The sequence below is a fragment of the Cucurbita pepo genome, chromosome LG01, assembly GCF_002806865.2.
Source record: "Cucurbita pepo subsp. pepo cultivar mu-cu-16 chromosome LG01, ASM280686v2, whole genome shotgun sequence".
Classification (NCBI taxonomy): Eukaryota; Viridiplantae; Streptophyta; class Magnoliopsida; order Cucurbitales; family Cucurbitaceae; genus Cucurbita; species Cucurbita pepo.
This window is the reverse complement of record NC_036638.1, coordinates 3,455,853-3,483,651: the sequence shown is the minus strand read 5'-3', so window position 1 is coordinate 3,483,651 and position 27,799 is coordinate 3,455,853. Positions and strand designations below refer to the sequence as shown.

Genomic DNA, 27,799 nt, shown 5'->3' with positions numbered 1-27,799 from the left:
TGACCACGTTGCATATTTTGTATTTGACATATAATTGTTCTAATTCAAACACGTTCAATTTTATAATATTTATATACAAATTACAATAAGCATTATATAAAGCTGTGGACAAATCCCTCAGAATTTTCCTAATATTCTAACAAAATTGAGGGCAAAAATTTGAAAGCAAATCAACAAAACATTTAAGGTTGTTCTGTTCCCAAAGAACATGCGGCTAAAACAAAAAGACAGGAAGAGATGCATGCCAATTTGTTACCTTACCAGACAGACTCTGTAATTCTACCTGATTTTTTTAACTGATCTACAAGCGTTCTTGATCTTTTTACTGAGGGACAACTTACCTCGCCTCTGTTTTTTTCTGGACAGGTTGTTTTAGCTGATGTTCTTGTTGTTGTTGTTCTTGTTGCTGTGATTTAGAGATATAAACCTGGCATTGTATTACAGTTTTACCGATCTTGAATCCGGGTACAACCGTGAACGCAACTCGAAGCTCGGGTTCTGTCGAAAGCAACAACACTTCTTCTGTTACCGCTTTCGTATACACCTCGTTGAATCGACATCCCTTGCTTACTTGAAAGATCGACGCCTCTGGGTCGAATGAGAATGCTAAGCAATGCAGTAGCCACACCCATCTAGCCATGTCTGCAAATGTGCCAAAGAATTCACTCTCTGGGATTTCACCTGAACTCACCTGCCTTCTTTGCTTCATGTTTCCGAACAACGACGACTCCATTTTCTGGTGGATCAGCTGCAGATACTTCGCACGGTAGAACTTCGCATATGTCGATTTCGGCTTCTCATTGACGAGTTCTTTCCATGTTAATGATTTCGCTTCTGTGAATCTCCTGAAGTATAGCTTCTTCTGCTGCTGCTTCTCTGGTAGAGACTCGTTTGGAAGACCGAAATTCGGGAAATGGAACCCCTCGAACATTACTCGGCATACGAATGCCTCGAAAGCGAAACGTTTATGCTCGTCTTTGAAGTAAACTATGTCGGGTTCGATTGCAGATGCAGCTTCACCAATATCCCAACCAGCAGATTTCATCTCATCAATCAACAATTCGACAAAAGTTCTAATGGTTTTAACTGTCTGCCGAAGAACACGAGCGAAGTGATTCGTGTTTATAGCTGAAAGCTGAAGGTTTTCGAGCATAAACAGCGAACCGCTTTGATTCATTCTCTTCTCAAGATCCTTATTGTTACTCTTAGCTTCCTCCAACTTCTCCTTAAGAAAGATAATCTCAGAATCCTTAAGTCTCACCTGAGAGTTCATCTTCTTAACAGAAACTTCATAGATTTTCACAACACTCTTCTGCTCGAGAAGCTCGGCCGAGAGCATCGCATTTTCAGGCAGAAGATCAAACTGTTTCTTAACGAAACATCGTTTCAATTCCGACAGCCTCTTCAACTCCGACACAATTGTTCGATCAGCAGCTTGGATCCCATCAACATCAAATGGAGATTGAGCATATTGCAATTGAGCATAAGCAGCTTTAAGAGCTGTAGTAGAAGCAAACAGCTTAGCAAGAAAAGCCTCCATAGCAGCTCTGTCTTGCTGATCTTCATCACTGCAATCAAAGGAACCCGATTGCTTACCGACATTCTTAGCCACAGTCCGATCGCCTTTCGGGGTTCCATCGATCGGGGAGACTCCGGTCAGCATTCGAATGTGAAGAACTTTGGCAAAAGTACGAGCAAGTTTGGTCTTTTTGGAGGACATGGGTGCCGGTTTAACAGAATCCATGTGCAGAAGAGAGATCAGGAAAGATCAAACCAACAAAAACTGGAAAAACACAAAGAGAGCAAAAGCAGGTTGCTTTAGCACATAGACCAAGACCATTGATGAAGAAGGAGAGCTCTTTTTTGGCACTGTCTTTTTAAATATTAAACCTTTAAATCTCAATCTCTCTGTTCTTCTCTCTCTAAAATATCAAAAAGTAAAAACAGGGGAGGAGAGAGAGAATGAAGATCAAAGAGAATTCTCCAAATTCCCAAATCAAATAAGCATTAAGATCTGTGCTTTTTCAAGATATTAGAGAGACAAGGGAACAAATAATTGTCTTTTTTTTTTTTTTTTAATTAAAAAAAAGGGTTATTTTATTTTATTTTTTATTTTTCATCATACATATTTAAAAAAATTAATAGAAATTTCAATTTCTTCCCTCTTATGTGACTAATAAAGAACAATATTAGACATTTTCAAACGATAATAAATAGATTGAAAATATCTATTCAACCAAAAATACTTTGAAAAAAAACATAAGATTGCAAAAAATAATAAAATAAAATACATATATGTATATGCCATTAATTAACAAAAAAATAAATAAATTTTTTTGAAAAAATAAATCAACTCCTTCATAAAAATTTCAAGTAAATTAATAATTCAAAAATTGATAATTAAAAAAAAAAGTTTGGTTCTTTGAAGACAAAATTGTGCATTTGGAAAGTTCAAACTAAAAACAACTTTTCAGAAAAAAAAAAAAAAAAAAAAAACATTAACCATAAATTTGATAAAATGCAATAATCAAAAGTCAATCAAGAAAAGTCAACGAAAGAGAAAGCGGGACCACGAAAGAGCATGGTCCAGGCCACACATGAACATAACCCTCCCAAGTCGGTTCCAATTCCAAAACCGTGTGGATCTTTTTATAAAGCAAGAATAAAAAGGAAGTATTTAAACGTAGCTATCAGTAAAATCTCACGAGAAATCGCTCAATTTCTCCTCACGAAAAAACGACACCGTTCCATAACACCAAAAAATTAAAAATTAAAAAGAAAATTCCTTCAATACTCTGTAAAACAAATAAAACGATGAGAACCCTTTTTTTTTTTTTTTTTTTTNTTTTTTTTTTTTTTTTTTTTTTTTTTTTTTTTTTTTTTTTTTTTTTTTTAATTTCTAATAAATAAAAAAAGTCCCTCTTCTTTAGGATCGGAAACTACGAACCGATCAAAAAAAAAAAAAAAGAAAAAAAAAAGAAAAAATCGAAAAGGGGAAGAAGACGAAAATACATGAAAATACAGGGGGGGTTTGGGAAATAAGGGAAACATGAAGGGGGTTTCCGAAAGAGGCAAACCTGAGAGAGACCTTGTCTTGTCGATGTATCGTTGTCGGAAGTTGGGCTTCTGGAACTGGTGAATGAATCCGACAAGTCGTCTCGCGGAAAGAAAACCCACAATACACAGATTTTAGAAACGACGGGAGGAGAAGAAGAGGAGGGAGGAGGTGAAAAGTCCAAGAAGGACAAAGGTTCAGCGGAATGTTCCGTTTATTTATATATTTAATTTGTAATTTCCTTTTTCGTTTTTCGTTTTTTAATATAGAAAATTAGTTTTTATTCTACAATTTAATTAAACCTGCAATCGGTAATAATTTAGTTTATTGTGGAAATTATTGATTAACATTTATTTTCTTTTTTTAATATACTTATATTCATAAATTAATTCAAGACTAAATATGGTTATAAAATATAGTTGTAACCAACAAATTAGGTATTTTTTATTTGGTTATAATGTTTTATTTCAATTCTTTTACAGAAAAAAATATAATTGGAGAGTAAATGATATTGGAATGTTTTCTCAGCTTCTTTTAAATGTTATATTTAAAGAATAAAAAATAAAAAATAAAACACTCAAATATTAGAGAATAAACGGGGAATAACTTTCGAGTGATTTTAAAAAAGTAGTGAAATATATTTTTTAATTCTTGAAATTCGAGCTTGATGCTTATTTGATTTATTACGTTTCAAAAGTGATGTTTTAATTTCTGAAATTTGAAAATAATTATAAATGATTTCTTAGCTAATAACGAAAAAAATCATAAAGCATATATAAAAAAAGTAATAAATCTTATCAGGAACCTTTTTGCAAATGTTGGACAAGCATTAAAAAATCTTATTTATTTAAATAATTCAATTATTTACTTTTTTTAAAATTATAAAAATTATGTGACATAAACATGAAGGAAAACGATGGCATGAAATTCATTTTAAAATTTAAAAAAAAAAAAACACGTAGATATTGAGAATATAATAATAATAATAATAATAATAATATTTTTAATTTGAAATTAAAAGTGGGGGGGAGACAGAAAAAGACAGATTTAGGACGTGTCTTCCATGAAAGTCGTGGGCGGGGAACTCCAAAATGAACGCAAGGGTAGCTAAAAACTTATGGACGGTTTTAACCCTAAACTTTTGATGAAATTACGTAGCCGTTTAGAGTGGAGGACGGCGTTACAGCTGGGTGTCAGAATGGGTATTTTGGTAATTTGAAAGGGTTAGATCTTATTTGGAAGTGTGGCCCACATGCGCTTGGGGGAAATTGTTTCCATGTGAGCGTTCGGACGTGAGTATTTTGTTTGAGGGCCTGACTTGTCAGCCACGTGTATAAATCTCATAAATAGAATATACCACGTCATATATTTTTTTTATAGATCGCTAATTAGTATAATGGAATATTAATAACGTGACATTAAAAACATGTTGCTAGACTTTATAAAAATATTATATAATGAACTAATTAGAAATATTTTTTTTTTAATATTTTCTAACTAAATTAAAAATATAATTTTAGCCCTTTTTTTTAATATCCTTTTGATTTGTAAGCCTTCATTATTAAGGCACTAGTGGTAAGCATTTTGTTTATGAACTTTTTTTTTTCTTTTCTTTTCTATTTTTAAATTTATACGAAGTTGTTATTGTTTCACTTTTTCAAATAATTTAAAAACTTAATCAATTTATGAATGAAACCACGTTTTTAATATTCGAGTATAAAAAAGTATTAAAAATTCGAGTATGAAAAAGTGACATTAAAACTTAATAATAAGAGAAAATTTGAAAATTATTTAAATAGGTATTAAAAGTTCATTTATTCCGAGTGGAAAAAGTTCAATATCATTTAATAGAATATCTGATCTAANTTTTTTTTTTTTTTTTTTTTTTTTTTTTTTTTTTTTTTTGGAATTATAATATATATAGGAATTTAAGGTTTAGGAGGGAAGTCATAATCACGGGGTGGGAAGGGTGATTGAGCATGCATGCTTTGATTGAAACACAATTATTAAAAAATCTGATAATTTCAAACAATATTATACAAATATTATACAAATATCCCAATCAATCAAATAAGTTCTAAAAAAAATATGTAAATAATTTCAAATTTCAAACTTTCTTTTTCTTATTTGATAATACAACCAAAAATGTTTTTCCATTTCATTTTGTAAGGACATGTCTTTCCATACATAGTTAATGGACAACTATTACACCAAAAGGAATAAATTCTTATTTGATTTATAGGAGAAAGTTTTAATTCTTTTAAAAAGTCAACTATTGCAACCAAAAACAGTGCAAGGGATCTCATAAAAACATTAAAAGTCAATATAATCTACACAAATCTGTACAAATGAGTCTGATATATAGATTCGATGCCCAAAAAAGAGTATGAGAATAACATGAACGAATATAAAAATATTCGATAAATGGCTTACTATTTGTCTTAGCTTATATGTTCTTTGTGTAGGTTTTAGATTCACGCTTGTAGGTCATACACCATCACCATCATCGTGGTAAAGACTCGGTTAGCTCATTTGAGCGCATCTTGAACATAGAATTATTATTTCAGACCATGGCAACAGAGGAGAGACTAACAAATTCCACTATATTCCCCATCACATTATAGAGCAAATCAGGAAATACAGCAATCAACAGTTGTGATGCATAATCAAAATCATAATCAACAGTTTTGATAGCCGAAAGTAAAATGTTCCCAAAAAACCAGAAAGTAGGGAGAAATGGATTGACAATAAGATGATTATAATTGAAATGGATCTAAGAATCAACTGTTCCACAGAAGTCGTATCAAAGAAGAGCAAGAAAATGTGAATTAATCCACGGTTACAAAGTTTTAAGACAGAACATCAGGCTATGAACATAGAAAGCTTCCTCCCCTAATCTGACCTACCAACACAATGTTTCACTCGTTCTTTTATCTTTAAAATCTTGTTGTTATGAAAAAATGAACATGTCAGTAGAAGCACAAAAGAAAAACGGCGTGGAGATTCAGAGTCTCAAGATGATATTATCTGCTGTTACGGTGAGAGAGAAAGCTATAGAGTTATACCTGGTTCTTGGACCTTAGATCTTGAGATGTGTTGTTAACATAAGACTCTTACGAAAATCCCAAGGCACCAAAATTGACAGGGGACCTCTTTGGCACCACAAAAGTATTAAAAATTAAATTCAAAGAAAAGGTTTTAGAAACCAAACAGACCCAGTTCACTGACTTTCTCCTTCTCAAAGGTCTCGAAGTACTGATAAATAATTGTCACAGCAAGTAGAATTCCAGTCCCTGAACCGATTGCTCCCATGAAATCAGCCAACACAGTCAGTGCCCCAATGCACATTCCTCCAAATGCTGCAGCTGTGGGTATGTAACGGTTCAACTCCTTCTGTAAATTAGATTCACGGTGTCCAGGCATAACCATTTGTTGTTCCTGCAAATCAAAACAATGCTCATAATTAGTAAACCAAAAATCTACTTCAATTCTTTAACTACAATGGGAGGACTTTTCCCTTCAACAGTTAATTTTGTAGAATAAATTTGAGTAGCCAGAAGGGTCTAAAGTTTTAATTTCACTGAAAGAATGCACGCAGGATCAGGTTAACCATACCTTCAACTGCTTAGCCACATCTTTGGCAGATGATCCAGAAACTTCAATCCAAGTTTTTGAGAAGAGTGCACATGCAGATAACATGAAGACAAGATAGAACAAAGCATGGAAAGGATTGGCTGCCATATCAGCCAGGCTGCAAGAAGAAACAGCACATATTACAAAAAAAAAAAACACATGGCCACTGTAGAGTATAATGTTTATCATTTTTTTTTCCTATGGGAGAAGAGGGGTATGTGACCAGCAGAGGAACTAAGAATATCACCTTGATGGTGGGGTGATGTAATAAGCTAGGCCACCAACAGGGACGGATTGACCATTTGAATACTCAGATTCCTTCCATATACCCAAAAGATTCACCAAAAAGTTTCCACTGTACTTCCTGTACAGCAACTGTGAACACAATTCCAAGCAACCAGTTAGGAGGGATTGGTGCTAAGCATACCTCAGTTGTGCCATGAAGCAGAAAAATCAACTTACCTGAGAGATAAAGTAAAGGTTGGAAACGAGAGCAGAGTGAAGAATGATTGGCATGTTGGAGGTGTAGAAAAGCTTAATTGGATAAGAACCCTGTTGTCCACGGGAATTCTTTGACCTCACAGGCAAAACCACACGGAACCCTTGGAAATAGACGACAATCAAGAAGATCAAAACTGTAGCAAGGAGATTTGTCACGTTTGGAAGATTCTGCCGATAGAATGCTTCGCGCAATGCACGAACCTTGTCCGTTCGAGTAATCAGCAGATGGAACAGTGCAATGACAGCTCCTTCAAATTCAGCTCCTCTTCCACTGTTAATGGTGGTCGGACTAAATGCCTTCCAGATAATGTTCTCACTGCAAAATCCAGATGATTATAAAAAACTCACTATCGACAGGGTGAACAGAAAACAATGTATGTCAAAATATTAATTCAATGAGAAAGAATGACAGAAAGGCAAGAGAACTTACCACATGTTAGTTGCTATGAAGAGGGAAATTCCAGATCCTAAACCATATCCCTTCTGGAGAAGCTCATCCAAGCATATGACAACGATACCAGCAAAGCAGAGCTGAACTATGATAAGAATAGCATTTCCAACGCCAAGTTGGCTAACGCTACCGTACATTCCTGAGAGAACATAAGCAACTGCCTCACCAACGGCTATCAGGATGCCCAACAATTTCTGTGCGCCATTTCTGAAAGGAAAATTATTTTGAAAATGTAGACTGTTAAAATAGAATGCAAAGGTGAATGTTCGTTCAGAAAATGAACCATATAAGAAGTCGAGTTCCTCAAACCCCACTATGATAGCTTATCATAAAAGATCATTGCATTCACAATCAGATACAATCATAACAAAAGGACAAATGAAATGATACTAAGATTAGGAAAACAATAGAAACCAAAGAAATTAACCATGCTTCGTAAACTTAATAATAAATATCATCGTACTAAACCAACAAATAAAGAGGACCCCACAATGCTTACATGTAGCCATTGTTCACCAATACATGTATAATTTACAGAGAATAAAATATAGCATGCATCCAAACTCAACTGCAAGCTAAGGATTTGTAAATAATTTAGTCTTAAAATCAAATCTTTAATTCTGGATATGATTTTTAAAACATTTTTAAGAAGCNAAAAAAAAAAAAAAAAAAAAAAAAAAAAAAAAAAAAAAAAAAAAAGTTATTTTACAATAACGGACAACTAACACGAATCATTGTCAACCAGGAACAATTGAAAAAGGAAAATCTACGGGAAAATATTCAATGACTGCATCAGAAGGTTGAATCGTTAAAACACATCGGGACAAAATAATCGATAATAATATCACCATCTACAAACCCAATAAGCAGAAAGCACGCCAAATAAAATATCGCAAATAAATCGGAAATTTATATATTTATATCTATAAGCACTTACAAGAGAGCACGATCCTCCCGCACATTGTTGTCGACTTCGATGATCTTGGACCCGACCAGGAGTTGCATGACCATCCCGGATGTGACGATAGGGGTAATCCCAAGCTCCATGACAGTACCACGATTAGAAGCGAGAATCACACGCATCCAGTAAAATGGATCTGCGCCGGTCGTTGAGTGGATCCCATACAGAGGAAGCTGGCTGCATACCAGGAAAATGAAGAGAGCGATGACAGTATAAATAACCTTTTCTCTGAACGGAATTTTCCGATCGGCACTCTGCACCTCAGGGAGAAACGAAAGGAACGGCCTAACCAGATGAAGGACTCTAAATCCACCACCCATCTTCCTTCAACTCACCGATTGTCAACGCTGCATCACAAGAAAAAAAGTCAATAATTCTACGTACAGAACCCCATTCAACAGATCTACATGTCATAGATAGATATAACTCCAGATCTCTATCGATTCGTCAAACGAAATCGGTTACAGATCGACAATCAGAGTATAAAGAAAACCCTAACCCCACCTATATGCAATCAAATCATGAAACATNAAAAAAAAAAACCCGATAGAGATCTAGAAATTGCAAGCGAAATGAAGCTCAAGGAGATCAAAGGAAGGCGGAGATATAGAAACACACCCTGCCGCTGCGGGAAGAAGAGTCAAACGCGACGGAAAATCGCGCGGATCGATTGAATTGTGAAGAGATGGAGATCTGAAAATTGAGGTTTATAAGACACAGCCGCCTTCTTTGAGAGAGAATAGAAAATTTCAGAGATGGAGAGCCCTTTAAAAGCCCACTTCGGCCCATTGTTCAACTCTTTTTGGACCGGATAAGCCCACGGTATAAATGGCGGATTTTAATAGTGACGTGGAAACTATTTATTTTTTTTGGAAATTTTAAAATTACTTGATTTTGAGGTCAAACACTTGGGATGTCGTTTTTGGTAAGTAATTGACCAATAATCTCTTAATAAGAAAATAACCACTAGCCTATCCATTTAAAATTATTGTAATTTGACTTTAATATAAAAAATAAATATATAATTTCTAATGAATTGTATTTTTTACATACTAATTCTTTTTTAAAATCAATAAACTAAAATTAAAACGGTTGGAATATTGTGTTTAATGACGAGTTTAGAGACAAAGTAGTATTTATTTAAATATGTAATTAATTTTATATAAAGAAATATACCATAAATTTCTAAACTTCCAATTTTATGTAAATTAAAAAAAAAATTATAATTATTAAATAATTATGTAAAAAAGTTAAGGGGATAATATCATATTTAAAAATTTTAAAAGTGGGGAAGAAATTAATCATAAATTTAATGAATAAAATAAAAAAATTTAAACTTTTAAAACTATAATTAAACCATCTTAATATGGCAATTAGACTATTAAAACATTGACAATTATAAGAAAATGTTACTTTCTTTTTTTAAAATTGTTCATATTTTAAAATGGCTTGTAGAAAGATAGGCATTGGATGACAATGGAAGGGGCGGATCCTGAAAAGAATCTTTGAGGGAAAGAAAAGCGTTTTGTGCAATTGTCTAAAAGGGAAGAAAAAAAGCGATTATGTTTACATTTTCGAACGGCCGTGGCTTAGCTTTCTTCTCACAAAGTGAGGCTAAGGAGGGGGAAAAGTAGAAATCGGAAAGGAAGAACAAGATCAAAACAAAGAAAGGATTAAGAGGGGAAACTTTTTTTTTTTAACTCAAATCCAGATTGTTACCTCTTCTTCTGGAGCTGTCGTTTGTGATGCTTTGTTCGTTTCTGCAGCCGAAGAGCCGAATAGAGCTAACCCCATCTCGGTATTCTGCCAATCAAAACTCCATAGCTACTGATTCTCTCACTACCCATCTGCAGAAAATGGCAGAAATCGGTTTCTACTTGAATCGCTGAGCCCAAGCTCCCGATCTCCCTCTCTCAATTGGCTCAATTTGTCGGCTGTGCTATGAAGAACTCGTTTACATTTGTCATTTTCATACTAGTTTTACTCGTTTTTCCGCTTCAAATCCAAGTTCATGCTACTCCTGCAGGCGAGTGTCTTCTTTCATCGTCATTTTCGCTCTATTTGGTTTGATGGGTCTGTTCTAATTAGCTTAAATTCTTCATTTATCTTACCCAAAGTGTGTTGGCATGGCTACTTATGGAGTTTTCTGCTCTGATTCTTGGAATGATTTGTATCTTTTGAGAGTGATTTGGCTCTTTTGTTGATGTTTTGAGGATATTTTGTTGTTCTTCTCAGGACCATTGATTAAACACTTGTCTTCTATTGTCAAATGGACTAGGTCTTCATATAAAGCCCCCCCATCAGGTGGTTGTGAAAAAACTATTTCAGTCTTCTTGGTACTTACTGGTTACCTTTGTTCATTGTGGCTGTCGAATTTTAATGTCATTAAGCTTCTGTTTGGCAGATGGTAATGTCCTGCAATTTGAGAATGGGTACTTGGTTGAGACTGTACTGGAGGGAAATGAAATTGGTGTTCTTCCACATAAAATCCATGTCTCGAAGGAGGGCGAGCTTTTCGTCGTTGATTCGGTTAATAGCAATATTGTGAAGATCACCCCTCCATTATCCAAATGTATGAGGCCTTTCCCCTGTAGTTTCTATTGGCAATGATAATCTTGATTAACCCCCGTTCATTCTTTTCACTGTTGATTTGGTTCGTAGCAATATTATGCAGATTACCCCGTTATCCAAATGTACGATGCAGTTCATCTCGACGTTTCCATGATTTTTGTTCATATGCAGTCCTTTGTATTGAAAATGGTAGTCTAGATTTAAACTTGCAGCGTTTAGTATTTAGTATTGAAAGCAAATGCTGAGCCTCTGGATTTGCTACTTGATAGTTTAGAAATGGTGATTTTGATTCAAGTACAAGATGTTATACTTTATTCTCATGTCTGATACAAAGCGTCGTTCATTGGAATCCGTCGAGTCATCACGGTTCGGTTTCGTTTTCAGTTACATGAGTTTTGTCTCTGATCTGATGTCGAAAGAACACATTATTCCTTCTTATGCCTTTTAATGCTTTTATCTGAAAAAATGAAAAGTGAAAGCTTATGCACGTGGTGATGATTCATTTTTGTTGTTAAATCTTTGAAATCTTTTCATTTATGAATTACTAACTTTATTCCACTTTTCACTTCTGTTATTCTGATTGTCTTCTCAGATACTAGAGCAAGATTGGTTGCTGGGTCATTTCAAAGCCACACGGGGCATGTTGATGGAAAGCCAAACGACGCCCGTTTTAATCATCCAAAGGGTGTAACCGTGGACGATAGAGGGAATGTGTATGTTGCTGATACCTTGAATTTGGCCATCAGAAAGATTGGAGATGCTGGTAATTGATGCATTCCTATTGGATTAACAAGTAACAGTTATTTCTATGAGACCTAATAGTTATAACCAAGACATGAGCGTGTTAAGACTGTATATAAAAGATTAATTATATATGTAACTCACTGCTAACAGATATTAACCGCTTTGTCCTCTTACGTATCGCCGTCAGCTTCACAATTTTAAAACGCATCTGCTTTGGAGAGGTTTCCACACCCTTATAAGGAATGTTTCGTTCTCCTCTCTAATCAATGTGGGATCTCACAAACCACCCTCTTGAGGGCCCAGCGTCCTCGTTGGCACACCACCTAGTGTCTGGCTCTAATATCATTTGTAACAGCCCAAGCCCACCACTAACAGATATTATCCGCTTTGGCCCGTTACGTAACGCTATCAACCTCACAATTTTTTTAAGATGTGTCTCCTAGGTAGAGGCTTCCACACCCTTATAAGGAATGCTTCGTTCTCCTCTCCAACCAACGTGGGATCTCACAGTATATAACATATTGTCCAAGTTTTCTAGTATAAGGGTAGTTTTACACGGTAATAACAAAACGTACATTACTTGTTCAGTCCAAAACATTTGCAATCAAGGCCGAACGTTTTACTTTTTATGACTTGAGATCCTTGTTCTGAAAAATCCAAGAGAGAAGCATATGTGACCATTCATCTTTATATATAAAGAAGCATATGATAGTTAAAATTCTTTTGCAGGTGTGACAACCATTGCAGGGGGCAAGTCAAATGTCGCAGGCTACAGAGATGGACCAGGTGAAGATGCGAAGTTCTCAAACGATTTTGATGTAATGTACATCCGATCTACTTGTTCCTTGTTAGTTATTGACCGTGGAAATGCTGCGATTCGGCAAATATTTCTAAATCCGGAGGATTGCGAATATCAAGATAGTTCAATTTCCAACAGTGGTATGGAACATCTCCTTGTGTTGTGTTTCAATTATTCCTGAAGGATCATTTTTTGTGCTTTTGGGAGATGAAGATGAATCTGTATATATTTCACATTGCTCGGGTGAAAGTAGTCCGTTGATTTGCTTTTGCGACTGCCCCGATGCTCAGACTGTTATACAAATATAATATCGATATTGCATATGGTAGAAAGATTGTAGCTCAACTCCAAACTCCTTGATTGGTCTAGAAAAAAGGAAAACAAAGCCTCCTAGCTTGCATCATTTGAATGTTTAGCACTCTGCTTAGATTTCTGTTTTGCAATTATCTAGAATTTCATGAACAGTTGATCACCGTAATGAACGTCGTATCGCTGCTAATGTTTGGCCTCCTTGTTGTTGATCTGTGATAAATAAACAATGTTTAAGCATTCATGGTTTGTATCATCTTTTGTGCATTACCAGCTATAAGGGTCTTCAGTTCCTTAATGTTCTAAACTTTTGTCCCCAGATGTTCTCATGATCATTGGTGCTGTTTTGGCGGGATACGCGACGTATATGCTTCAACAGGGTTTTGGAGCCTCGAGCATCTCTCAGACAGTAAGTTTTCATTTAATCGATTTTCTGATGAACTGGTTCTCTATATATTTTAGAATACCACAACAGCTACACAGTACAACTGTAACAGCTCAAGCCCACCGCTAGTAGATATTGTCCGCTTTGGCTCATTACATATTGTTGTCAGCCTCGTAGTTTTAAAATGTGTATACTAGGGAGTGGTTTCCACACCCTTATTAGGAATGCTTCGTTTCCCTCTCCAACAGATTGTGAGATCCCACATCGGGTAGAGAGGGGAATGAAGCATTCCTTATAAGAATGTGGAAACCTCTCCCTAGTAGACGCGTTTTAAAACGTTGGGAGAAAGCCCAAAGTGAACAATATCTGCTAGTGGTGGGTTTGAGCTATTACAAATGGTATCAGAGTCAGGCATTGAGCGGTGTGGCAGTAAAGACGTTGGGCCTCCAAGGGGGTAGATTGTGAGATCCCACGTTGGTTGGAGAGGCGAACGAAACATTCCTTATAAGAATGTGAAAACTTCTCTCTAGTATACACGTTTTAAAACCTTGGGGGAAGCCTAAAGATGACAATATTTGCTAGTGGTGGGTTTGAGCTGTTACAAATGGTATCAGAGTCAGGCACCGAGCGGTGTGGCAGTAAAGACATTGGGCCTCCAAGGGGGTAGATTGTGAGATCCCACATTGGTTAGAGAGGAGAACGAAGCATTCCTTATAAGAATGTGGAAACCTCTCTCTAGTCGACGCATTTTAAAACCTTGAGGCAAAACTCGGAAGAGAAAGTCAAAATAGGACAATATCTGCTAGCGGTGGGCTTGAGCTGTTGCACTAACCGAGAATACCTTGATTACACCTTTGTATTTGTAACATTCTCCTTGCGTTATGAAATGCCATATTGTTGCAGTATTCTCCATTAGAGACTGAGTATAGAGAAAAACCAAACAAGGAAGAATCGACCTCGCCTGTGGATAGTGTAAGGGAGACACCAGGATGGCCATCATTTGGACGACTCATCATTGATCTCTCCAAACTGGCTCTTGAAGCTGTGGCTAGCATTTTCCTTTCTTTTGTTCCTGCCCGTTTCAGAGCTCGTAGCACCCCGAAAGGCCTGACCCCGTTGAAAGATTCTCTCTGGATGCCTGAAGATGAACCCGATCGACCACCAGCTCAAATGCAGAGAGCTCCTGTTCCTCTGACCGAAACAAGACAAGCTCATATAGGCAATGCAAGTGATCAATTTCCTGAGGTGATGATGAAGCCTCCAAAGCTCAAATCAAGTAGTTTCAAAGATCCCTCACTGCAAAGTAAGCACCGATCGAAACGTCACGACCGTGCTGATTTTTACGAATCTGGTGAGATACCTCCACCTTATAGCAGGTCCAAGAGCCAAAAAGAAAGACCACGACACCGCCAGCGCGAGAAAAGTGCAGAGATCCATCACGGAGCTGCAGGACCTGAGCCAAAGCCAATGGAGATGAAGCCAGTCAATTACGACAATTCAAACTTAGAACATTACAACATCAGGAATAAGTATGAGCCAAATACTTCCTATGGATTCTAATTAGCTTCCCATCGGGTACGATTTTGACCCCGACTTATATAGGGATTCGTTGTTGCGAGCAACTGAAAATGAGCTCGAGATTGATGTAATATTCTATATTTGGATGCTTGTGTATTTGTAAAATTTCGGAACTTAAAATTAAGTTCATCCGACTATCAAAGTATTTGTAAGTTCATCTGAGTTCAACTTAGCTTCACATGTTATAGATTATCATTTTGTTAGAAGATATGAGGTGTTCAAAGACCTAACGCTACTCTATGTTAANAAAAAAAAAAAAAAAAAAAAAAAAAAAAAAAAAAAAAAAAAATCTTGAAAAGCTTACATTTTTGTGTTTTTGGGTTAGTGACCCTGTCAATAACAGGTAAAGTACACCGTTAGCATATATTGTTCACTTTGGTCCATTACATACTGTCGTCAGCCTCAGTTTTAAAACGCGTCTGTTCGGGAGAGGTTCCACACCCTTATAAGGAATGTTTTGTTCACCCTTATAAGGAATGTTTTGTTCTCCTCTCCAATCAATGTGGGATCTCACAATCCATCCCTCTTGGGGGCCAGCGTTCTCGTTCACAATCCATCCCTCTTGGGGGCCAGCGTTCTCGTTGGCACAACACTCGTTGTATTGCTCTAATACCATTTATAACAGCCCAAACCCACTGTTAATAGCTATTGTTCGCCCAAGCCCACCGTTAGCATATATTGTTCGCTTTAGCCTGTTACATATTGCCGCCAGCCTCACGATTTTAAAACGCGTATTCTAAGCAGAGGTTTCCACACACATAAAAGAAATGTTTTGATTCACTCTCCAACTGACGTGGGATCCCACAATGAAACCTCTCCCTAGTAGACGCCTTTTAAAAATGTGAGGTTGACGGCGATACGTAACGAGTCAAAACGGACAATATTTGTTAGTGGTGAGGTTGAGTTGTTACAGACTCGAACAACTCAAATAAAGTCCACAACTCACTCCAAAGTTGGGTTTGAGTGGTCGGATAATTCTTTCTTTTTTTTTAATTATTTAAAAAGAATAATTAAACTAGACATAAATATGCATAAGGGGCAAGAAGAGGAAGAAAATAATAAATAACATCACGTTTAAATGGATAAAAAAGGGAAGTACTAAAGAAAAAAAAAAGTATAAATAAAAAGCTCGGACTCGCCTTTAAGAAACGTGACAGCTAACTACCGCATTCACAGCCCCAACCCCCTCGCCCTTGTCTTAATCCCACACTAATTTTAATTATGATAATAATTAAATTAAATCAACTAATTTCTTATTTGCTTAAATTCAATATTCGTCAGAGCTTCTTCTTCTTCTTCTTCTTCTTTCATCCTCCTTCTCTACAAAAAGCTTATTCTTCGGTTCTGCAAAATTCTTCCATTCCAGCTCTCCACCGAGTTTCTGCTTTTCTCTGGCTTCGTTTTTGTATCTGTCTACTTGTGAATTGAGGCTTGCGTTCAAGCAAACGGCAATGGGCTGTGTTGGATCGTCGCAGACCAACGGAGATGGTGAGGTTCACTTCGCTTCTGTGATTCTTTCTTTGATTATTGGAGATTTTTTGTTCTATGTTTGGCTGCTGTGTTGACTATGAGGAATATAGATGATAATCAATGCAAGTTGATTTGTTGGGAGAGCGGGAGTGTTGGTCTTCTGGTATTGAATTTGTTCGGAATGGATTGGATTGGTCTTGATTTTCTTTGTTTGTTGCGTCTGTTTTCTTGATTTTCATTCTGTGGTTATCGCGTTGCTCGATTGTGTGCGTTTGTTTGTTTTGAGACTATGACAGTGGTTCGAAGCCTCGAGATTCTTTCACTTTACTTGCATTAATTAGGATAATTAAATTTTCAATTTAGATAATTGAGTTAAATTGTGGAAATAATTTCATCCTTCATTTATTTTGAGAATGATGGATTTTTTTTTAAAGGTTGATTAGAATTACTGCTGGCGTATTTATTGACAGTTGCTGCTGGTGATTCAAATTCTACAAGTGATTCTTTCAGTTTCGGATCAATGAAGTCATCATGAATTGCATTCAAAATCTTGGCATATTTGTGGCTAAAGAATAGTTTCGCATTCAAAGAATTTGATTAGATTAAAAGTGTTGTGATATTAGAACATTACGACTAAAATTTCAGCAACTAACATATGAATGGACGGTATCTAATATTTCTACTTTATACTGCAATCAAAACGAAAATTTATAGAAGCTCTGTACAACATGCTAGTTTGCGGGATGTCAATTGTCTTTTGACTCTTTTCTAATCTGCAAAATGGCTAAGGTATCGCTGTACATGAATTCCTCCCTTCCCCGATCTCTATTCTCATAACAAATTCTGAAAAAAAAAACAGGAATTGCTGAATTCTTGTATAATTGGAAGAAAACGCTTCTGAGGACACTGAAACGGAAAGAAAGCACTTATAGAAAGTAGAGAAAATGAAAGAAAAAATAGGAAAATTTTAGGTCGAAGCTTTCTAATTCTCCTTGTGTTGTTAAAGTACTGAAGGTTTAGGAATTTTATTTGAACTTTTCAAGGCTTCCCTTTGTTATCAGTGCTGCTACACTTGAACATGGTTTAGTTGGTTTGTACTTTATTCAAGCCATTTGACATATGACTGAAACTGCTTCTTTGTGTAGGATCCACAAAGAAGATACGCAAGCCAAAACCTTGGAAGCATCCTCAGCCAATTACAAGGTCTCAGCTCACGCAGCTACGTGATGAGTTTTGGGACACTGCACCTCACTATGGCGGCCGAAATGGTAGTCCTGTCTCTAACATATTTGTGCCAGTGTTAAAGTCTTCATGGTTTTTTAGAGGTTAGCTGATCAAAAGAATTACTGAGAGTTTAGCTAATTAGGAATAAGCCTTACAGATTATATCAAGTATTTCATGATTTCTGATTTCAGAATCTACTTTCTTTCTCGATAAAAATGCAAAACTACGGATAGATGACCATCACATTCATGGAAAAGGGTGAATACTGTAGTTGCAGGGGATCCAATGAAGGTTGGGACGAATTATCTCTTGGATATGACAATGATGTCATTCACAGCTGTATGCACAATTATTGGACCTCTTTCCAATTTCTAGGATCCTACCATTTGTCTTCCCTGTTTCCTAATAAACTAAGTTCTCGGTTTGGGAGATAAGGTTTCCTATTTTTGTGCCGATTACAGATTGCCGTTACCAACATCCAAGAATTTCATTTCACATGTAGGCTTTTCCAATTATTTCATTTCGGTTTGTGCCCATTTCGAAGGGGGATGCTTCTGGGAAGAAATGTGCTTCAGAGAGTTCGTTAAAGTTTTTGGTCCAATTGATTTAGTTTTTTTTATTACGTAGTTAACCATTAAGTATTTTATGAATATTGGCTTTTAGTTCTTGAATGGATACATCTTTAGAATCAGTTTCAATTGTAAGCCAAGATTTCTTTTGAGGACTCTCTGTGAGAGCTTAGGTTACACCAAAATGATTTTCTTTTTTCTTATGCTTAGAGTACTCATTATGTGATTTTACCTAGGATTATGGAACTTGATTAACTATAGAAACTTGTGTCTGGACTTGATCTTTTGTTGGTTTATGTTTTGGGCCGGCTTCTTGTTATTTTGTTTTCTTTCTTCTTGTTTCTTTTCCCTTTTCCTGTGCCTTTTAGTGGCCTTTAGTATTTTCGTAAAAAAGCTTCATGAAAGCCCATTGATAATCGCCACAAAATTTTGAAATGGCCTGCCTCATTCGAATTTCTCTTCTCTCATAATGTATCTTGCAATCCGTTATTGATTTGAGCTAAGAGACATTAGTTATTATTTCTCTCCAACCTTCACCTTTCACTTCCCCCGACTGATTTTTCCCCATTGCATACTAGATTGAAAGCAATGCTATTTGTAGTTCAAAGTCAAACTCTTTTGGCCCGAACTTTGTCCTGGACTACATTCTTGCTGTTTGATGCAAACTTTAACCTTTATGAAGGTTTCTGATACACATCACTACTTTCTGTTAATTTTCTATCTTATTAAATGCCTTTTTCCAAGAGAAAACAACTTGATTTTAGTTGCCAATTGAAACGTTAGATCCCCGGGTATATGGTTGTTGGAAATAGCCAAATAAAGTGTCAGTTCCAAAGATCCTACAATCTTCTACTGGTCAATCCTCTAACGTATCTCCCCAAGATATAGAGTGAGGGTATCTCTTTGGAATCCCGAACAAATATGGAAATGATGTAGGATTTTGTACCAAAATCACAATTCACAAGAGAAAAAGATGATTGACTAATTCACAGGCCTTGCAATAAAGAGAACACTAATATATTGAGAGGGCACCATTATTTAGTTTTCTGAAAGTCAATTTATGAAAAGGATCAGAAGGCAGGCTTCTAATCGAGTAAATTAGGGAGGATTAAAGACAAATCATGAGAAACATGAATAATAAAGACAGCCAAGTCTTTCTTCTTTGATTTTAAATTGGCGTCTGTATGTAACTCACCTATTGGTGTTTGAATTTTTTACTCCGTTATTTCGTTCATCAATTAAATTTGTCTCTTCTCTAGAAAAAGACTTACCCAAACAACCGTGATTTGAAAATTGTGTTAAAAGACATTGAAAGGTTCGGACTTCTAAGATGAGTTAGAAGTGAGCACAATTTCTAAAATAGCATTCTAGAACTTCCAATTCATCTAAAAGTATTTCAATGTCTCTTAGAAGAAAGGAAGATCAAGCCTCTCCAGTCTCTATCTTCTTTTATTTTATTTCCGTCCTTGGGCTACTACACACCCTTCAAGTCTTCAACATTGACCTCACCTTTCTTATACATTACTCTGTCCTTGACGGCCTGCTTACTAAAATTTACCAACAATTTTCGTTGATATCAGAGATTTGGGATGCACTACGAGCAGCTGCTGAAGCAGAGCTATCTCTAGCGCAAGCAATCATAGACAGTGCTGGGGTCATCGTTCAAAATGCAGATTTAACAGTTTGTTACGATGAGAGAGGTCCATACCATTGCTTCATTAAAGAAATTATGATATGTTATTTTAGTTTAACCATCAATATCATTTTTATCATTGCCAATCTTATTGCAGGTGCCAAATATGAACTGCCCAAATATGTTTTGAGTGAACCAACCAATTTGATTCGTGACAGTTCATAAAGAGGTAACTATGGTTTCCCTTTCTTTTTAGTTCAACTATATGTACGGCGAAAATTCAAATCTCTCACATGTTGGTCGAGGTTATAATACCTTAACTATTATGTTCAAATTGACTACTTTTCGTCGAGTTGAAATGCAATATGTAATGTATATAAATTGCAAAGGTTTAATTCTTATTTTGGTCTCAAATGGTTTGGGCAGAAATTAATTATTTGTCATGAACATTAACTTTTTTTATTAATATAAATGCAATAATTTCCTCATTTTCTTTCATCTTCTACAGAGCTGATCGATTTAATGCATTCATTGCGATCTCTTGGGTTCCATTAACTTTCTGTAAGATGCTTTTCTCAAAATGGACAAAGTGCAACATCCCTTTTCACATTNAAAAAAAAAAAAAAAAAAAAAAAAAAAAAAAAAAAACCCTTCTGCCAGTTTAGCAGTGTCTTAAATTACTTGATTACTTGTATAAATAAAGATTCGACGAAAGACTCAGAGATTGAATGTCGTATAGAGCACAAAAAAAGAGCACAATAGTGTGAAGCACTGCTTTTTTCATCTTTATAGGCGTTTCTCATTTTAAATGTGGTATGAGTTTGATTTTCAGCTTATCCAAGTTTTGTTTTTCTTTAATGATGTGTTCATTGTTATATTTTTAGTTTAAATCTCTGTTTTGTTCATTAATTTTCAATTGTGTTATTCAGCTTTTAAATACTTGTTTATGTTCACCATTGGGTAGATTAAAGCAGTTATTTTATGCAAAATTTAGAGATTAAAGCATGTCATTGAACGGCTTTCATAGTCACAAGTATCTGCAATCATTTTCATCAAAATCTTAATTTTTTTTTTTAAAGATTAACAGCCCCATGAACAATAACATTTGTTTGACCCAAAAGAGATGTCGAGAAGTACTGAAAGTTCTCTTGGAATCTAAAATTCAATCTCAAAATAGCTTAAAAACAAGCCATTAATAGCAAAAACAGTGAACCAAACTAAGATAATTGAGAGAGAATCAAGAAGCATCTGAAGAGAAAGCTACAATTTTGGTATGCTTTGTTTGAAAAAGCATTAAAAAAAAAGCCCCAAGAGATGGGAAAGAGGACCCAAATGGTGTAGAAAGTGCTCGCAAAAATGCTTTTTCTCAGTCATTTGTACAAAGAAAAGGCTGCTCTCTATGGATACAAATTCATTGCCTTGCTTGGTTATTGAGCTGAGTTTGGATTTTGTTACTTTCACAATTAATCATTGTTGGTAGTAGAGTAGACAATCCATGTGACCCTAAAGTTTGCTATTTTTTTTAGAATCAAAATTCGTAAAATATATAATCTCACCGTCATCCAACCCGTCAATCATTCACCAGCAACCTGTCAATCATTCACTAGCAATTTTTAATATCGTTTTCAGTAATTTTACTCGTCTTTTAAAAGTCTCAACTTTATTTTCAATTTTATACGATTCGTTAAATTTTTTTATTATTTTTGTAATGATAGCATAACTTTTTTTTTTTTTTTGGTGCTTATAGTTTTGGAATAATAATAATAATAACAATAATTATTATTATCATTAAAAGGAATTGAAATGAATAAAAAGGAAATAATAATAATAATAATAATAATAATAATAACCAATTTTACCGCCATAGTTTTTGTTTGGTGAATGTGTGTTGAAATTCAGTAAGTTTGCATAATTTTTTTTTTAAATTAGGTATAATTTATCTCTTAACATTTTAACATTATATGTCTGAGGTGGCTTAATTTGGTTGTGAATATTATTTGCTTGTTAAATATTTAATAAAATAGATATTAATTAAAATATAAAAAATAAATAGAGAAAAAAACATTTATGTATTAAAAAGTGAAGCATATACTTGGAGTGTTAGGATAAGAATAGAAAATGTGGGAGAGTCAAAGTGTTGACCAGTCTTCCCTCAGCTTTTGCACGTGCTTTTGTTCTCCATCCTCTTCACTCGCTATCCCTTGGCGTGTGACTTCACGCACTCCCTTTTCTTTAAACTTTTTATTTCTTTTTTTTTTCTCCATTATTTTTTATTATTGTTAATTTTGTTTAAATTTTTTTTTATAGAATTATGTTTTTTTTTCATTTTTGAACTTTTAAGTATATGTAATTAATATTAGATATAGTTTCATTTAAAATAAAATTTTAATTTTCCCGCCTAACAAATTTATCAAATTCTCTCCTTTGAAGTATGATTTAATAAAATAGATAACCATAAAATTTATTATGAATTAAAATTAATAAATTTATGTCAAATATTCTCACTTCAATAATTGGTAAAAAATGATACAAATTCATAAATTTAGGAGATTTTCTCCTACATTAAATAAAAAAATTGAATTTTATCAATAAAAATTAAAAAGAAAAAAACATTTGTTTGTTAGCTTGATAGATACTAAAATTAATGATTCAATTATTAAAGTAAATATATTAAATGTTGTTAATTTAGCTCATTCACTACATTTTTTACTAAAAGTTATATAATTTAAAATGAAATATATAAATTTAAAAAAAAAAAAAAAAAAAANAAAAAAAAAAAAAAAAAAAAAAGAGGGAGTAGGGGTGGGTGTGGGGCCCACAGATTAAAAGTCGTGCTGATTGGCGTGGTATGAGGGTGGGGGGGTCACGTGAAAAAAGCAGACAAAGCAGAGCCAAACACCACCCGCGTCCCCATCAGTATGTACTGCTCCTTCATACACCCAATAATTAACCAACCCGACCCGACTTCCATTGTCTCTCTCACGTGGGCCGGACTCCGACACGTGTCGAAATTGACAGAGACCGTTGAGAAACACCGCTCCCTACATCCGCCACGTGTCAAACTCCCTTTGGTTCTTCTGTCATAGACGGTTATTCAACCCCCTCCCATTATTTTTTTTAATTTTTTTTATATTTCTTTTCTATTTACCTATTTTCCACTCCCATCTTCACTAATTACATTATTAAACATTATTACTAAAATCCCATTTTTATAAAATGCTACTCTATTTTAATTATAATTTTTTTTATTAAACTTTTAAATTCAACTTAAAAAATTACACCCAATATTTATTTTTTCTTCTAACAATTTTTGCCCGACATCATACTGATAACTCCTCCAAAAATCATTCTGACCATCTCCACGGGTGATCACCACTAATAATTCTTCTAGTAGTGGGGGAAAGTAGCTAGTCGATCGTACATATAAATTTTTTAAATATAAATTAAAACTTTATAAATGTGTAATAATAAAAAAGAAAGGAAAAAAAAAACATTTATGAGATTCTCTAAAATAAAGAAACATTTTTACAATAAATTTTTTTATCTTATTTACTTTCCGAAATAAAAAGTTTTAAAGGCAAAGAAAAAAAGAAAAAAAGAAAAAAGAAAGGGAGGGTAAAAAAAGTGAACGGAAAATGACGGAGTGATTTATTGAAAAAGGGAAGAGTGGCAGAATGGTAAATAAAAGGGTAATATTGGTTAATAAAATGCCCTTCAGCTCGTTTAGTTTCTGTTCTGTTCTGTTCTTCGATCCCTTCCATTTTCATGGAAATGCTTCTCCTCTGATTTCCCGGGCTTTGTCAAAAAAAGAAAAAAAACTCACTTTCTTCCGCCGTCCACGGTGGTCCGATCTAAGATCCGATCGCCGTCGCCTATCCGGAGCCTCCGGCGGGTATCGGATTCGGATATCTCTCAGCTCTTCTTCTACTTCTTCGTTGTTTCTTGTCTGATTATTCAGCGGTTTGTACTTTTCTTTCAGCCCGATTCATTGGTTGTTTCAGAGCCTCACGGAATTCCGTTTCCTAAACTTTTGTCTTTCGTGTTCGATTTGAGTACTTCGAAGTTGCGGGAGACGTTTTTACCCTGTCGATTTATTCGTGTTTCGATCCTTGGACTCTAGCTGATTTCTGTTGAAAGATTTCTTCTCTGTGTTGCTGTGAAGTTTTGTTTGTGATTATAATTGTATTATATTCATCTTGAGATAGACGGAGGCAATTCGAAAGAATTGCTTTCTGATCTATCTGTTGAAGCTGTGGGAACTTCAGGTTGTTGGTTGAGTTTGTTTGTGTGTGTGTGGAGTGGAAATGACGTCGGGGACGAGGCTACCAACATGGAGGGAGCGGGAGAACAACAAGAGAAGGGAGAGAAGGAGAAGAGCTATAGCGGCTAAGATCTTTGCTGGACTCAGGATGTATGGCAACTACAAGCTTCCCAAGCATTGCGATAACAATGAGGTGCTTAAAGCTCTCTGCAACGAGGCAGGATGGAGCGTCGAACCTGATGGTACCACTTATCGTAAGGTAACTATGTTTCTTTTTATTGTTTGGGATTCATTCTGTTCACTTGAAGTCGATTCAATTTCGTTTGCATCTCTTTAATATTGATGAAAATAGTGATACCACTTTCTTTAGCTTTGAGTTGAAAGATACATTATTAACTTCGAATTAGTTGAGCCAATTGGACGGTCCTGTTTAGCTGTTCCAAGAATCCATGGCCATGGTTGAGAATTCCAATCGGGAAAATTGAAAATGGAGCATCAAGGTGTTTGAGTCTAGTATAAGTTCCATGTTCTAAAGGGCAGTCATCATCATTTTGAACAACCAGAGGAGCGTTGTATTGTATCCCTTTTTGACCCATTGCCCCTTTTGTGTTCCTTTTCTTCGTCGGCGTCAGGTTATCTAATTGCGGTGAGGTAGACGTTTTGATTTCTTTTTATCCCTTATACGCGTGAAGCACAAGATTCTTCATGCTTCTTTTTAGGCTCTCGATGCCTAATAATCTGAGGCCATGGGACTACGCAGATCTCGAGGAAGTGCCCTTCTTCATTTAACCATCATCATATGGATTTGTGATTTTCAGGACTTTTGGCTGGTATTTAGCCTGGTAACCGCTCTTCCTTTCTATGGTGGCAGATTTAGTCAGAGGGATCTTTCTCTTTTTTGCTTTTCTTTTCAATGGCAAGTTGGCGACACAAACAGTGCCTTTATCAGCTCTGTCTCTCTCCTTTCATTTTGGAGTTGGCTCTATCCTATGTCTTGTCACGGATTCCTTCTTTTATTGAATTTTGCAGTTTCATTATTTTAGGTTCAGGAAGTAAAGTACCCCCTGACGTCCTATAATCTGTTGAATCGCTTTTGCATCTAACCTGCACTAGAGAAATTGGGGGAATATTGAAATCATACATGTTGTGGCACGACATGAATTGTTTATAGCTTGATATATGTTGGGGTGAACTAGGATGGAAATAATCCCTTAGCTGATTGTTGCTTGATTTTCAGTGTTTGTTCTTCTTTTAAATTGTACTTAACTTGAGGATGATCTCAAGCGGCTATACATGCTAGATCATCCTATCCCATCATCATGGTATCATCTGTTTTAGTTTGTCCATACTTTATAATGTTCTCTCATCTATTTGCAGGGATGCAAGCCAATTGAACGTATGGATGTGGTTGGCGGATCGGCATCCGCAAGTCTGTACGCATCTCACCAACCAAGTCCTTGTGCTTCATTCAATCCAAGCCCTGGCTCATCTTCTTTTCCAAGTCCAGCATCATCCTCATATGTCGCTAATATGAATGCTGATGGCAATTCACTAATCCCATGGCTCAAAAACCTTTCATCTTCATCATCTTCGGCATCCTCATCTAAACTTCCCAATCACTATATTCATGGAGGTTCCATCAGTGCACCTGTTACTCCTCCTCTGAGTTCCCCAACTGCTCGAACACCCCGACTGAGAGCCGACTGGGAGGATCAGTCTGTACTTCCAGGATGGAGTACACACTATAATTCCTCCCTGCCATCTTCTACTCCTCCAAGTCCTGGACGTCAGATTGTTCCCAATCCAGAATGGTTTGCTGGCCTTAGGATTCCTCAGGGTGGGCCCAATTCTCCAACATTTAGTCTTGTTTCTACTAACCCATTTGGTTTCAAGGAAGCAGCAATGAATGGTGGAGGAGGATCTCGCATGTGGACCCCTGGTCAAAGTGGGACCTGCTCCCCTGCCATTGCAGCAGGCTCCGATCACACCGCAGATATTCCAATGTCAGAAGTGATCTCTGATGAGTTCGCATTTGGAAGCAATGCCGCAGGAATTGTGAAGGCATGGGAAGGAGAACGGATTCATGAAGAATGTGGTTCAGATGACCTAGAGCTGACTCTTGGGAACTCAAGGACCAGGTTTGTTCATACCAATCAACTTTCAAAACTCCATTTACTTTAGAAACTGCTTCTCTTTGCTTACTTCACAACCCATTTCTTTAAAGGTAACGTGATGGGGACAGCACATATTACGAAATAGTTACCTGCAAATCCTGGGTGAGAGAACTGTGACATTGGGATCATGATCAAGGTGAGCGTGACTGGCTCTGCTCCCTTCCACCACCACCATTATTATTCTTTTTTCAAATTTTAATTTTCCCTCGTTAAGTCATATATACAGATGTTCAAGTGGTTCAAAGCCCTTTACTTTTCGAAACTGAAATTCTACTGTTAGTGTCGTATATGCATGAGTTGCTTTGTCTTCAATCTTTTGGCTCATAAGTCATAGATAAAATACTGAATGAGCTGTGATAATCCATATGCAACAGTGGCTGAACTTTTATGGATATCGAGAGAGTGCAACTTTTTGTTTCTTCAATGATGTCATTGTTGTTATCATTCTTTGTCCTGCACCAGTTTAAACACCTTCAGCAATTTCTCAGCCTTTAGTTTGTTCCATTATTCTGAATTTGAAACTCTTGTGCTTACCCTTTTAAGTTCAAATTGTACGCTTTTTTTTGTACCTTAAATTTTGTAATATTCAGATTTAAGTTATAAATTTAGAGTATAACTTTCTAAACTTTAAAAAATGTTTAATATATAGATCTCTGAACTTTTATTTTTGTGTCTACCATATGAACTTTTATGTCCGAAATCTGAAAATTTTATGGGCACTATCATTTTATAAAAAAAAAAAAAAAAAAATTAGGGACTAAATCAAAATATTTAATAGTTGAGGGGCTGAAACATAAAAGAAAAGTAGGCATGGAGAGACAGAATTTGGGGCTTCTGTAGGCATAGAGAATGGAATAAGGGCATTGGGTAGTCGCTCTCAATCTCAATTATAATGTTACCCTTTTGTTGATCACACTCCATAGACCATGGCCTCCTCCTTATCTTCTTCAATCCAAACACTATTCATATACACTTCAATTATTTGATATACAAAACTTCAGCTCTTTGACAGCCATGTCTTCTTTCATCATTGTTCTTAGTGCTTTGTATCATTGAAAAAAGGGTTGAATCATTATAAATATACACACACATAGCAAGAATCTTTTGATTCTTAATTGAAGCATTAAAAATATATAAAACAAATTCATAAGCTAAACCCAATCCTGATGACTTGTATAGTAATCACTATGACTTGGAGAAAATATTCTTGATCTTACCTTAAAAAAAAGTTCGAAAGAGATCGAGTATTAGACAAATGTAAACACATACAAACATGTCTTTCATACCTAATGGGACCTAAAATCAAGGCCTGACAAATGTAAACACATACAAACATGTCTTTCATTCCTAATGGGACCTAAAATCAAGGCCTTGAACTTCGTCTTACTTCATTTCTTATGTTCGAGATGTCCATCAATTTCATGCACATAGTTTCATGTACCCACCAAACCCACTAGACCCACATTACTTTCATGTTTCTT

General features: G+C 35.5%; 5 protein-coding genes across 9 annotated transcripts; 3 read left to right on the top strand and 2 right to left on the bottom strand.

Moving 5' to 3' along the window:
- Window positions 1-34: 34 nt before the first annotated feature.
- Window positions 35-3,232, bottom strand: LOC111789593 (protein GRAVITROPIC IN THE LIGHT 1-like). Of its 2 annotated transcripts, none has more exons than XM_023670224.1 (2): window positions 3,078-3,232; window positions 35-1,783 (listed from the first exon to the last, which is right to left on the bottom strand). In XM_023670224.1, exon 2 carries the CDS (start codon window positions 1,742-1,744, stop codon window positions 338-340), a length of 1,407 nt encoding a protein of 468 aa, XP_023525992.1. In that variant the 5' UTR covers window positions 1,745-1,783; window positions 3,078-3,232; the 3' UTR covers window positions 35-337. The 2 variants fall into 2 exon arrangements, with proteins under 2 accessions (XP_023525992.1, XP_023525996.1); XM_023670228.1 differs by having other exon boundaries at window positions 3,089-3,232.
- A 2,624-nt stretch (window positions 3,233-5,856) lies between these two features.
- Window positions 5,857-9,344, bottom strand: LOC111802458 (protein transport protein Sec61 subunit alpha-like). The gene is made up of 7 exons (XM_023686838.1): window positions 9,220-9,344; window positions 8,578-8,948; window positions 7,620-7,847; window positions 7,151-7,505; window positions 6,936-7,063; window positions 6,671-6,806; window positions 5,857-6,493 (listed from the first exon to the last, which is right to left on the bottom strand). Exons 2-7 carry the CDS (start codon window positions 8,919-8,921, stop codon window positions 6,254-6,256), a joined length of 1,431 nt encoding a protein of 476 aa, XP_023542606.1. The 5' UTR covers window positions 8,922-8,948; window positions 9,220-9,344; the 3' UTR covers window positions 5,857-6,253.
- A 714-nt stretch (window positions 9,345-10,058) lies between these two features.
- On the top strand, window positions 10,059-15,156 carry LOC111806707. 2 transcript variants are annotated; one of them, XM_023692142.1, is made up of 7 exons: window positions 10,059-10,627; window positions 10,837-10,905; window positions 11,006-11,173; window positions 11,765-11,935; window positions 12,646-12,855; window positions 13,345-13,433; window positions 14,313-15,156. In XM_023692142.1, exons 1-7 carry the CDS (start codon window positions 10,543-10,545, stop codon window positions 14,967-14,969), a joined length of 1,449 nt encoding a protein of 482 aa, XP_023547910.1. In that variant the 5' UTR covers window positions 10,059-10,542; the 3' UTR covers window positions 14,970-15,156. The 2 variants fall into 2 exon arrangements, with proteins under 2 accessions (XP_023547910.1, XP_023547902.1); XM_023692134.1 differs by having other exon boundaries at window positions 10,837-10,908.
- Window positions 15,157-16,252: 1,096 nt separating this feature from the next.
- On the top strand, window positions 16,253-20,597 carry LOC111790569 (ubiquitin domain-containing protein 1-like). Of its 2 annotated transcripts, none has more exons than XM_023671537.1 (5): window positions 16,253-16,475; window positions 17,603-17,725; window positions 19,831-19,950; window positions 20,041-20,112; window positions 20,392-20,597. In XM_023671537.1, exons 1-4 carry the CDS (start codon window positions 16,439-16,441, stop codon window positions 20,106-20,108), a joined length of 348 nt encoding a protein of 115 aa, XP_023527305.1. In that variant the 5' UTR covers window positions 16,253-16,438; the 3' UTR covers window positions 20,109-20,112; window positions 20,392-20,597. The 2 variants fall into 2 exon arrangements, with proteins under 2 accessions (XP_023527305.1, XP_023527299.1); XM_023671531.1 differs by having other exon boundaries at window positions 17,603-17,782; window positions 20,392-20,488.
- A 3,018-nt stretch (window positions 20,598-23,615) lies between these two features.
- Window positions 23,616-26,832, top strand: LOC111808620 (BES1/BZR1 homolog protein 4-like). 2 transcript variants are annotated; one of them, XR_002817106.1, is made up of 4 exons: window positions 23,616-24,403; window positions 25,522-26,282; window positions 26,369-26,454; window positions 26,693-26,832. XR_002817106.1 is itself a non-coding variant. In XM_023694717.1 (3 exons), the coding sequence occupies exons 1-3, from the start codon at window positions 24,188-24,190 to the stop codon at window positions 26,370-26,372; spliced, it is 981 nt and encodes a 326-aa protein (XP_023550485.1). In that variant the 5' UTR covers window positions 23,616-24,187; the 3' UTR covers window positions 26,373-26,808. The 2 variants fall into 2 exon arrangements, 1 of the variants encoding a protein (XP_023550485.1); XM_023694717.1 differs by having other exon boundaries at window positions 26,369-26,808.
- Window positions 26,833-27,799: the final 967 nt, after the last annotated feature.

Excerpts from the sequence above, each read along its gene's own strand:
- LOC111808620 (XM_023694717.1), top strand. The coding sequence starts at position 24,188 with ATGACGTCGGGGACGAGGCTACCAACATGGAGGGAGCGGGAGAACAAC. Across the intron at positions 24,404-25,521 it reads ATGGTACCACTTATCGTAAG|GGATGCAAGCCAATTGAACG; the intron begins GTAACTATGTTT and ends ATCTATTTGCAG.
- LOC111806707 (XM_023692134.1), top strand. The coding sequence starts at position 10,543 with ATGAAGAACTCGTTTACATTTGTCATTTTCATACTAGTTTTACTCGTT. Across the intron at positions 11,174-11,764 it reads CACCCCTCCATTATCCAAAT|ATACTAGAGCAAGATTGGTT; the intron begins GTATGAGGCCTT and ends TTGTCTTCTCAG. Across the intron at positions 13,434-14,312 it reads CCTCGAGCATCTCTCAGACA|TATTCTCCATTAGAGACTGA; the intron begins GTAAGTTTTCAT and ends ATATTGTTGCAG.
- LOC111790569 (XM_023671531.1), top strand. The coding sequence starts at position 16,439 with ATGGGCTGTGTTGGATCGTCGCAGACCAACGGAGATG. Across the intron at positions 17,783-19,830 it reads GTCTTCATGGTTTTTTAGAG|AGATTTGGGATGCACTACGA; the intron begins GTTAGCTGATCA and ends CGTTGATATCAG. Across the intron at positions 19,951-20,040 it reads AGTTTGTTACGATGAGAGAG|GTGCCAAATATGAACTGCCC; the intron begins GTCCATACCATT and ends ATCTTATTGCAG.
- LOC111802458 (XM_023686838.1), bottom strand. The coding sequence starts at position 8,921 with ATGGGTGGTGGATTTAGAGTCCTTCATCTGGTTAGGCCGTTCCTTTCG. Across the intron at positions 7,506-7,619 it reads TTCATAGCAACTAACATGTG|TGAGAACATTATCTGGAAGG; the intron begins GTAAGTTCTCTT and ends TGGATTTTGCAG. Across the intron at positions 7,064-7,150 it reads ACCTTTACTTTATCTCTCAG|TTGCTGTACAGGAAGTACAG; the intron begins GTAAGTTGATTT and ends TTGTGTTCACAG.
- LOC111789593 (XM_023670224.1), bottom strand. The coding sequence starts at position 1,744 with ATGGATTCTGTTAAACCGGCACCCATGTCCTCCAAAAAGACCAAACTT.